Genomic DNA, 12,014 nt, shown 5'->3' with positions numbered 1-12,014 from the left:
TAGATATTTGATTATATTATCATATATATTGGTTGCTATCACTGTAATTAGGATTATTACTAAAGTAGTGGATCATTATATTTAAAGAATGCCCAAGAAAATTTTTTTTAAGGGTGCCTGGGTGGCTCAGTTGTTAAGCATCTGCCTTCCACTCAGGTCATGATCCCAGAGCCCAGCATTGGGCTCCCTGCTGGCGGGAAGCCTGCTTCTCCCTCTCCCACTCCCCCTGCTTGTGTTCCCTTTCTGGCTGTGTCTCTGTCAAATAAATAAATAAAATCTTTTATTTTTTATTTTTTTTATTTTATTATGTTATGTTAATCACCATACATTACATCATTAGTTTTTGATGTAGTGTTCCATGATTCATTGTTTGTATAGAACACCCAGTGCTCCATTCAGTATGTGCCCTCTTTAATACCCATCACCAGGCTAACCCATCCCCCCACCCCGCTCCCCTCTAGAACCCTCAGTTTGTTTCTCAGAATCCATAGTCTCTCATGGTTCGTCTCCCCCTCCGATTTCCCCCCCTTCATTTTTCCCTTCCTACTATCTTTTTTTTTTTTTTTAACATATAATGTACCATTTGTTTCAGAGGTACAGGTCTGTGATTCATCAGTCTTAAACAATTCACAGCGCTCACCATAGCACATACCCTCCCTCCCCAGTGTCTGTCACCCAGCCACCCCATCTCTCCCACCCCACACCACTCCAGCTACCCTCAGTTTGTTTCCTGAGATTAAGAATTCCTCATATCAATAATCTTTAAAAAAAAAAGAAAATTTTTTTAAAAGTTCTCTCATAACAACCATAATCTGCCTCATTTTGCTCTTGTCTAATACAGGGCTGCCATTACAAAAGAAAAGATAATTGTCCCAAGTACTCAGTTAATTCCGTGTTTCTCTTACATATGGTTCAGTGTTAGGTTCTCCCCAAATCATGAAGACCCTTGGCCAACCCCTATACCTCTTTTCTCTCTCTTAATATATGAGGAAACTAAGGGTAAGCAGTCCATTCATTTATCCAGGGACACATACTTGAATCTTATCTCTCTCCCTAGGGCCAACATGTTTTCTCTTTCTCCTCCCACACCACCCTAGACTCAACTAGCACCATCTCTCACCTGACAACTGCAGTTAACTGTCTTCTACACCCATTTTTTTCTTTATCTCCATTCACAGAGGTCACTGCAGCCTGAGTGATCTCTGAGGAATGTAAATCTAATCATGAATTGCCCTCTAAAACTTTTTAAGAAAATATTTTTTATAGCAAGTTTTAGATTTAGAGCAAAACTGAACAGAAAGTACAGAGTCCCACATACCTCCTGTCCCACCTCCAACTTACCCCTCTATCAACATCCCACACTAGAATGGTACGTTTGCTATAATTGATGAACCTGTATTGGCATATCATTATCACCCCAAATCCATAGTCTGCATTAGGGTTCACTCATTGTACCTTCTTTGGGTTTGGACAAATGTATAATGATATGTATTAATGATCATGGTATCATACAGAGTAGATTCACTCCTCTAAATATCATCTGTGCTCCACCTATTTATCTCTCCCTCCCCCTGATCCCTGACAACTACTTATCTTTCTTACTGTCTCCATAGTTTTGCCTTTTCTAGAATATCATATAGTTGGGAATAATACAGTATTTAGCCTTTTCAGATTTGCTCTTTCATTTACTTAGTAATATGCATTTAAGTTTCCTCCGTGTATTTTCATGGCTTGAGAGCTCATTTTTTTTTTAGTGCTGAATAATACTACATTGTCTGGATATCTTGGTTGCTGATATTCACTATTGAAGGATATCTTAGTTGCTTCCATGTTTTGGTAATTATGAATAAAGCTGCTATAAACATCTGTGTGCCGGTTTTTGTGTAGACATAAGTTTTCAGTTTATTTGGGTAAATACCCAGCAACATGAGTGCTGGATGGTATGGTCAGAGTATGTTTAGTTTTGTAAGAAACTGCCACACTGCCTTCCAGAGTGACTACGATTTTGCATTCCACCAGCTATGAATGAGAGTTTCTGTTGCTTCACATCCTTGTCATTAGGTATTTGTCAGTGTTCTGGATTTTGGCCACCTCCTAGGTGTGTAGTAGTATCTCATTGTTTTAATTTGCTGATGACATATGATGCAGAACATATTTTCATATGCTTATTTGCCATCTATCTTCTTTGGTGACATATCTGTTTAGATCTTTTGCTCATTTTATTTATTTTTTATTATTTTATTTTATTTTTTATTTATTTTTAAAGATTTTATTTATTTATTTGACAGAGAGAGTCACAGCGAGAGAGGAACACAAGTAGGGGGAGTGGGAGAGGGAGAAGCAGGCTTCCTGCGGAGCAGGGAGCCCGATGCGGGGCTTGATCCCAGGACCCTGGGACCATGATCTTAGCCGAAGCCAGATGCTTAACGAATGAGCCACCCAGGCGCCCCTTATTTTATTTTTTTAAAGTTTTTATTTATTTGACAGAGACACAGTGAGAGAGGGAACACAAGCAGGGGGAGTGGGAGAGGGAGAAACAGGCTTCCCGCAGAGCAGGTTGCCCAACGTGGGGCTTGATCCCAGGACCCTGGGATCATGACCTGAGCTGAAGGCAGATGCTTAACGACTGAGCCACCCAGGCACCCCTCTTTCTTTCTTTTTTTTTTTAATTCCTTCTTTTTTTAAAGATTTTTTATTTATTTATTTGAGAGAGAGAGAATGAGAGATAGAGAACACAACAGGGAAGTGGGTCAGAGGGAAAAGCAGACTCCCTGCTGAGCAGGGAGCCCGATGTGGGACTCGATCCCGGGACTCCAGGATCATGACCTGAGCCGAAGGCAGTCGCTTAACCAACTGAGCCACCCAGGCGCCCAGGCACCCCTCTTTCGCTCATTTTAAAAGTCAGATTGTTCATTTTCTTATTGCTGAGTCTAAAACTCTTAAAGAGTCATTGAAGTAAGTCCCAGTCCTTAACAACTATCAACAAGATCCTGCTGATCTTCCCCACCTATATCTTATTACAGTTTTGCCAATGTTTTTTCTTTTTTTCGTAATCCCCTTCAACGATTTCACCCATCCCCCTATCCACCTCCCTTCTGGTAACCACCAGTTCTCTGTACTTAAGTCTGTTTTTTTTTTCTTCTTCTTCCTTTTGGTGTTCATTTGTTTTGTTTCTTAAATTCTATGTATGAGTGAAATAATACGGTATTTGTCTTTCTCTCATTGGCTTATTTCACTTAACATTATACCCTCTGGGTCCATCCATGTTGGTGCAAATGGCAAAATGTCATTCTTTCTTATGGCTGAATAATATCCCATTGTATATGTACATACCACAACTTCTTTACCCATTCATCTATGGTTGGACACTTGGGTTGCTTCCACATTTTGGCTATTGTAAATAATGCTGCAATAAACAGAGGGGTGCATATATCTTTTTGAATTAGTGTTTTTGTTTTCTTTGGGTAAATACCCAGTTGTTGAATTACTGGATCATATGGTAATTCTATTTTTAACTTTCAAGGAACCTCCATACTGTTTTCCACAGTGCCTGCATCAATTTGCTTTCCCCTTTTTAAAAAGCTCTTCCTATGCTGCTGTTTCAAATCCTCGAATGTGCCCAGTTCTTTCACAACAGCGGTACCCTTTCCTTGCACCATTCATTTCATGTACTCCTCTTTGTGTCAGTAGTTCCTTTCATCCTTTAGAATTTTGCTGAAACATGAGTTCCTTAGGAAAGTCTTCCCCAATACCACAGGGTCAAGTCTGTTGTTACATACTCTCAGAGCCACATGTGATCCTGATCAGAAGGGTAATTATATGTCTAACATCTGTCCTTCACAGTAATCTAGAAGCTTTATGAGGTTAGGAACCATCTTTGTTCCCACCATTGTGAGCTCAGTATTCAACACTGGCACAAGCTAGATGCTCAATAAATATTTGTTAAATGAGCATTCGAGTGGTGATGGAAATAACTTGTACAGTCCTCTGTAAAGCTGAGCAAATTACCGAGACAAACTATCTGTACTACTTGATAACCTTTGTAAAGCCACAGGTCCAACTTGTTGCCTTTTTCCATATTCAAAATGGGAATAAATACCTCCCTAAATACAAGGATTATTATAAGGATATGTGAATTAAGAAACAGTTTGGGAGGCTTTGACTCTGTAAATCCGATACAGTATTTGGGTTTTGGTAATCATGTGGGTAATTAATGCCTTGTGGTATATCTTAGAACATTTAAGGTTTTCTTAAATTTCATGTATTTCTTAAGTAAAAAATATAGTAGCTGAAATTAAGCTTTTGTTTTTTTTCTTTTTGGTTAACCCTTAAATGGTGTGGTTTATTATTTACCACTGTGTAATAAACCCAGGGAATAGTTTAATAAATTGAGTACTTTAGAGAAAGCTAGTTTGTTTGATCTTTGGTGAAAGCATCAATTTATATATTAATCTTCAACCAAAAAGTTTCAGGTGTACAATATAGGCATTCAACAATTCCATCTATTATTCAGTGCTATCAAGATAAGTGTACTCTTAATCCCCTTCACCTGTTTCACCCATCACTCTCCCCCATCCCCAATCTGTTTGTTCTCTGTATGTTATATTTTCTCTTTTGGTTTCCTTTTCTTTCCTTTGTTTTTTTCTTAAATTTCACATATGAGTGAAATCATATGGTATTTGTCTTTCTCTGACTGACTTATTTCGCTTAGCATTATATTCTGTAGATCCATATTGTTGCAAATGGCAGGATTTCATTCTTATTGCTGAATAATATTCCATTGTGTGTGTGTGTGTGTGTGTGTATATATATATCACATCTTCTTTATCCATTCATCTAATGATGGACACTTGGTTATCTATTGCAAATAATGCTGTAATAAACATAGGGATGCATATATCCTTTCAAATTCATGTTTTTGTATTCTTTGGGTAAATACTCAGTAGTCCAATTCCTGGATCATATGGTAGTCCTATTTTTAATTTTTTGAAGGACCTCCATACTGTTTTCCTCAGGGGCTACATCAGTTTGCGTTCCCACCAACAATGCACGAGGGTTCCTTTTCTCCACATCCTCGCCAACACTTGTTCTTGTGTTTTCGATTTTAGCCATTCTGACAGGTGTGAGATGACATCTTACTGTGGTTTTGATTTGCATTTCCCTGATGGTGAGTGATATTGTGCATCTTTTCATGTGCCTGTTGACCATCTATATGTCTTCTTTGGAGAAATGTCTGTTTGTGTTTTCTGCCCATTTTTTAATTGGATTATTTGGTTTTTGGTGTCAAGTTGTGTAAGTTCTTTATATATTTCGGATACTAATCCTTTTTAAGTTATGTCATTTGCAAATATCTTCTCACAATTAGTAGATTGTCTTTTAGTTTTGTTGATCTACCAAAAATTTTGTCCTAGAAATAATTATGCAGCCTAGAATTTTGGAAATTTAGTTCCCTTACTTGTAAAATTTGCCAAAAACAGATTCAACAGAGTGAATGTTTTCTCTTTTTAATTAATTACTTCAGGCTTTTCTCATACCAATCATAGAAATTTATCATCTCACCTTTTCCTGAAGAATGGTGATAACATTTCTGATCCTGAACTATGTTTCTAACCATCAGACATCACTTGACTACCTATGACCAGTAGTCTAAAGTAATTTAATATTTTATGTCATATGAGAATTGAAGGGGCAAAAACTAAGAGCTATATCCTACATAGCAAACATGTAAAATAATAGTTTTACATTTTTCTTGCTTTTACAAACTTAATGTCATTAATCGTTATTCTTAAAATTCCAAGCACACTCTACCTTATCCCAAAATTATTGAAGTTTAAACAAAAGCTATTCAGGGAATTAATCAGAACAAAGAAATGAACAACTTACCATACTGAATATTAGCCTAAAAGGGTAATTTTTTTTTTTTTAAGTAGTCTCTATACCGAATGTAGGGCTTGAACTCATGACCCTGAGATCAAGAGTTGCCTCCTCTACAAACCGAGCCAGCCAGGCACCTAAAAGGGGTAGATTTAAATCAAAATTCTATCAGGTAATTTTCTCAGCTGTGACCCTGCGTATTAAATATTATGAAATGTGCAAAGGACTCTGTCATATTGATTCATTAACAAAAAGTGCTTACTGAGTGCATAATTGAGCAAGGCCCTGTGCATATAGATCCCCGTGCATAGAGTCATGAAAAATGGAACAATCTCAGGAGACCCATTTAACAAAACACTGAGGGGCGTCTGAGTGGCTCAGTCAGTTAAATGTCTGACTTTGGCTCAGGTCATGGTCTTAGGATCCTGGGATTGAGCCCCATGTCAAGCCCCATGATGGGCTCCATGCTCAGTAGGGAGTCTCCTTGTCCCTGTGCCCCTCCCCCTGCTCGTGCTTTTTCTGTCTCTCAAAAAAATAAAACCTTAAAAAAAAAAATTGAAAACGTATAGAAAAGACCTCTGTGATGGCTTCTGCATTTTTCAGATTACTCAAAGAAAAGATAATGGCAATGCAAGTTAAAATAGGTATTTTATTGAGAAACTTGCTTTGTCAGTGAGAGTAAAAGTTACAAATATTTTCATTTAACAAAATTAGCATATCCATAATCCTAAAAACATCCCTAAAAAGCCTTTGCTTATCTGAAACAGATCATTCAGACCCAGGGTTTTCTCTTAGTGTTTCCCATGGAAAAAGATGCTGCTATTCCCTTCATGCAAATAACAGAACATGTGAAGTATGACTTGTTCACAAAACAGATTCTCCAGTTTGAGTTGCCTGCATGCATGTGAATTAATATCTGTATTGCTGTCACTATAAAAGTCTCCTGGTATAACAGTGAGGCTTTATGCTTACTCCTGAGCATTCTGAGACTTATAATGTGGTCATATGAAAAAAAGGGTCTTGCAGCAAGATAGTTCTGCTGAAAAAATATCCCCATTCCCTAATCGTAACATAAAGTTGGTACAGGTTAATACTACACAATAAAGTATAATTTACTTGTTAAATACACCAGGCTTCCATGCAGGTTTTTTAAAAAAATTACATATTTGTTGCATTAAAAAGGCAGTGATTTAAATCTATAAATTATTTTTCTAAATGGCTTTTACATGAGACATTAAAAGTATGAGAAAAATAAATACTTGAAACATGTCTTAAATAAGTTAAACCAGCACTGACACCTAACAAGTAGAGGTTCAAAGGTCATGTGAATAGATCTCTTTTTAATTTATTGAAGATAAAGCTTATCTGAGGGCAACACTGAATAATTTTCAAGTTTATAGATTATTATACATGGATACTTTAAAAAGACTAAATTCTAGATGTAAAAGTAGGATGTTAGGTTTAGAATTTTTAAATCTTAACTTGAATTATATAGTTGTTTTTTTTTTAACTACAGGGAATAAAGTGATAGGGCTATTCTTCTGCACTGTGATGCTTTGTGCAAACACCAGAATTGATATATGACAATAATTTTGTTGATAAAATTTAAACAAAACTGCTGAAATTATTTTTAGTACAAAAGTTAAAGATTAGACTTCTGTTGATGGATTTTGGAGATAATATTTATGGTGGTTCTTATTCACCTCCTGTGGCACAGATTAGTATTTTGGATACAAAAATAAGAAAAGATGAACCTTAAAAAAATACGGCTTCCAGTTTTTAATGAGTACTATTTGTCAAGAAAATGGGAAAAACAGAATAAGGCCTTTTATCAGAATCATTAAAATTCTTTTTCAGGAGGTGCTATCAATAAGTGCAAAGTTGTCATAATTTAAGGTCCATTTCCTGCTAGCAGTATACCTGCCAAATTTGGCAATTTAAAGCAATAGTACATTAGATGTTGACTTTGAAATTATAGCAAACAGATGTGGGGAGCAATGTTTTAAAATGTTGGCATAACTAGTTTATAGTAATTATTATATTTATCATCAGAACTTTAAATTTTGACTTGGTTTTCTCTTTTTCCTAAGTCAGTTTCCTGTGTGTTTTCCATAGACATGAAATCACAAAATGTTCGCACGGGGTAGGAACACATCTCACCAAATTTTGCAGAAGAGGCAACTGAGGTTCAGAGAGGTTATGATTTGCCCAAGGTCACACAGCTAATAAGAAACAGATCTGGGGCTAGAATATGGCCCAGGGTTGTCTCCTTTATAATTTAGGTCTTAGGGGATGGGGATGAATGCTCAATCTCTTTATAGGTTTCCTGTGGGGGCGTGTTTGCATTAATAGCAGGAGGACTCTGTTCAGGGCTCTTTTGAAGAAATCTATAAAACAAGTACTCGTCCCGAAATTCATACTCGTTGGTAATATGTTGGATGACTCCCCCTTGCACCAGTCTGTCTCCATATATCACAGCTTCCCCGCGGTCGGAGGCAAGGCCGACTTCAATGAGCCAGTTCACCAGGTCACAGCCACAGAAGGTCCCAACGGATGTCTTTGCACCACACCTGTGTGTCAAAGGAATGATTCACCCATATGTTCTGTAAACCCGGTATCAGCACTGCATGATAGAGGACAAGCAAGGAAAAACAGGAGACAGGGAAACACAGCATGATAGTTAAAAGTGTGGCAGGAATGAAACTCTTCTGAATATAAAGGGTTTGTTAACTCACCTGACCCTAGAAAGATCCACCAGGAAAAAATAAAATATGCCAATAATGCTTGTGAAAACAGAAACATGTAAAAAAAAATGACATAATGTAAATGCATCTACGAAGAAGCATTCTTTTTATAGTAGCTGGTCTTTTATGATCAGATCCATTCTGTAGACAGCTGAATAGTGTTCATTTTATGTTATACTCAGGTATAATAAATAACTTAATTGTCTCAGAAACATTAAATAATATTTTTTACAAGCTCTTAAGAAGTGACTATTTTTACTAAACTACTCAAATCAAACGTCATTATTTTCTGTTTATCACAGTGCCCACAAACAGTCTTTCTTCCTGCCTTCAGCAGCAAGACATTCTTACTGATAACGCTTGTCAAGAATTTGCATTAGGAAGTAAGGAAAGAACAAGTGTGATCTGTCTTGCTACAAATGTAAGGTCTTCAAAATGTACTTTGATGATGAATCTATTTCTTGATTATTTAAAAATCTGTCTTCCTAATGCAAATGTGGGGTACCTCACGTATGAACAAATAAACAAGGGGAAGGGAAATGTTAAAGAATCAATTAAATGAATTCTGTAGGTTTTCATACAAATATGTAAGAGACAACATGAATCTGTCCACAAGCATTAGTCAAGCTGTAAAACCTGAAGTGCTTGACAACAGGAAACAGCGGATGAAAATCAAGATGAAATGAGCAATAGGTGACAAACATTTTAGACCATTTAACCACCAAGGAATATAGCGTTTCATAGAAAAATTAGAAAAGAGGTTCATATACATGAAAAATCTTCTCAAGTACATAAATCAAAATATTTTAACATCAGTATTTTGCTTAGTAATAAGATATCTTAATTTATGCTTTGCCACGACAAACATCACTCTGAACAAAAGCCTGAATATTACCACCTCTGTCTGATCCTTCTCCCTGCTTGTTGAGTTTTAACTTATAGCCTAACAAACACCTTGTAATCCCAGATACCAACTGAATAGCACTTGCTTCCTGATGACTGACCAGGAAGCTCCAAGCACGGTGCATGGAACTGTACAGAATGCAGAGAATGTGCCATCATACAGGATGCAGAGCAGCACCATCAGCCAGTGTCCGCTCAACTAGAAGCAAGAGCCATGCTTCTGACAGTAGGCAGTCACAGTCAGGGGGGCCTTTCTGAAGTGGAGTGCCCTTTCTTCCTTTAAAAAAAAAATTGTAAATTCTTGGAACTAGCCACAGATGGAACTTTGAAATAATTCTGTTTGGCTCTTTAAGGGTAAGAAACTAACTTTTCCTCATAGTTTACCATTTCCAGAAACTGAGCTTGGACCATCATATAGATTTTGCTATCCAATTCAAAGACATGTTATCTAACTTCAAATAAGAGGAAAACAAAGGTTCAGAGAATCGAACTGGCCCGACGTCACATAGCTAGTAAGTGGCAGATTCAGGACCTGGCCTCTGGTATCAGTGCGCAACCAGTGAGTCCCCTTTCCACTGGCTATACCAGGCCTCCTTTCGGTTATAATTAAATATACTGGCATAATAAGTGTAAATATATGACCCTGAATGGTAATCTTCATAAATTTTCAAATACGTAGTTATACACATAAACGTATTTGGTTCTTTATGTTGTGTTTTTTTTTCCTCATTTATGACAACCAAAAATCATGGCACTTTAACATTCATTTCCTGCTGCATCCTCCATACCTTGAGGATTAGAAGAATAAATATGATGTCATAGACTGAAGATTAGGACTTGAAGGGAAAAATAAGCAGCCAAATTAATTAAAATACAAATTTCATTTCATTTTCCTGACAGTGTCATTAATAGTATGAAATAATATACCGCTAGGAGATGGAGAATAGAAAGCCACTTCTAAATCCAGTGTATCTCATAGCTCTGTGAGAGACACTAATGGCCAACGTGAAGTGAATGTTAATATTTCACGACATCTTGGTTCATTCTAAATTAGTTTTCACATTTTATATGGAAATTGGCAGTTAATATAACACTTAGAAAGTGTAAAAATCTTATATATTGTTTCTTAAACTATAAACTGACCCACAGCTATTTTAACTTTTACATGTAAACATGCTATTGAAAATAACAACCATGTAGTTAGTTACAACCACATTCTTAGCCTGTTACAAACCAAAATTAATCATTTAAAATATAATTATCTGGAATTTGTACTTACCTTCTTTCCTTGACAATGTTTCGGATGCACAGGTCACGGTGATAATGGATAAATTGCTGACAGGTCATTTTTATTTCCTCAGGAACAGGAGAACCCCTGTTTTCTGCTGATTCTTTATTATTCCATAGGAATTCAAGTCTAAAAACCAAAATTTATGGAGGCCACTTTTAAGGAAAGGAAAGCACTGAGAGAAAACCCCTTCTTGCTTATCACCCCATCAACATGGCTCTTCCAAAGCCAACATCTACAACATCCAGATATCGTTAGTCTCCGAGGCAAAGACATAACCTGCACTTGGTTTCCTGGTCCAAGCAGGTAGGATGGGGGTGAGGTGAGGCAGGGTGGGAGACTTGAGACTTGAACATTTTATAAACCCTCCTGACATATTTGATCCATTTCAGTTTCTGCCAATAAATGAAGTTCTTTTCTTATTCTACATTCTACTGTTTTAAGTTGCAAAAATTACTTACAGAGATCAAGTATTTTATTTAATCGTTTTCCAATTTCAGTACCAAAGAGACAAATACTAGGATCTGGAATACAGCACATTTCTGTTTCTGTCACTTCGGACAATAGATCTGTTGACTATTTTATCTGATCAACATTATAAAGCTGTTAACTAAGTTCAATGACTTTCCTATTACACTTTTCCTCCTTAATGAAATGATTATGACCCTAGCAACTACATCTTAATAATGTGATGATGTTAATGATGACAAAAAAAGAAGGAGAAGAAAGAAGAGTGACCATATATTGGGTACTTTTTATATAGTTGGATAAATTCCACTAGTACTTCTAATTTCTACTAATTTTGACTTTGAAAACAAATGAGGATATACAAAGACTTGTGCCCCCCTTTCCTGCCACTCCCAAGTTGGAGAATTCCCACTTCATTATTATATTCACACTATCATTGTTATTATAAAGAAATTCCCAATCGGAATCTAAAGAAACTCTTCACCAAGCAAAAAAAAACCCCAAAAATTTAGCAAGAAGAGAATTTAAGTTTTCTATAAATTGTCAGTTTGATAGAAAGAGAAATCCTATTGTCAAAGGAGAACCTATATTGTCAAATATAGACCTTTGGGGGCACACCATCTATTATTTCCATTTTTAAATACACTTTCAAGTTTCATTTTACTTTATGTAGTTAATGGCATAGGTAGAAGTCAGCATCCATCAATTCTTGTTAAAATGCAAATGACAATGTTGGA

General features: G+C 36.4%; 1 protein-coding gene across 2 annotated transcripts in view; it reads right to left on the bottom strand.

Moving 5' to 3' along the window:
* Nucleotides 1–6,503: 6,503 nt before the first annotated feature.
* GPR155 (G protein-coupled receptor 155) overlaps nucleotides 6,504–12,014 on the bottom strand; it is a 44,423-nt gene continuing 38,912 nt past the window's right edge. Inside the window, exons 15-16 of one of the 2 annotated variants that reach the window (XM_028122539.2) lie at nucleotides 10,801–10,938; nucleotides 6,504–8,444 (exon numbers count right to left, since the gene is read on the bottom strand). In XM_028122539.2, the coding sequence (XP_027978340.1) occupies nucleotides 8,153–8,444; nucleotides 10,801–10,938 (430 nt within the window). In that variant the 3' untranslated portion in view covers nucleotides 6,504–8,152. Of the gene's footprint in view, nucleotides 8,498–10,800; nucleotides 10,939–12,014 lie in introns of both variants that reach the window. The other variant, XM_028122545.1, reaches the window with a different exon arrangement.

Source organism: Eumetopias jubatus, unplaced genomic scaffold (assembly GCF_037043125.1).
Source record: "Eumetopias jubatus isolate StellerSeaLion01/CBP00866 unplaced genomic scaffold, mEumJub1_p1.0 scaffold_3, whole genome shotgun sequence".
Classification (NCBI taxonomy): Eukaryota; Metazoa; Chordata; class Mammalia; order Carnivora; family Otariidae; genus Eumetopias; species Eumetopias jubatus.
Note: the sequence above shows the minus strand (reverse complement) of the source record. Positions and strands in the feature narration are given on the sequence as shown.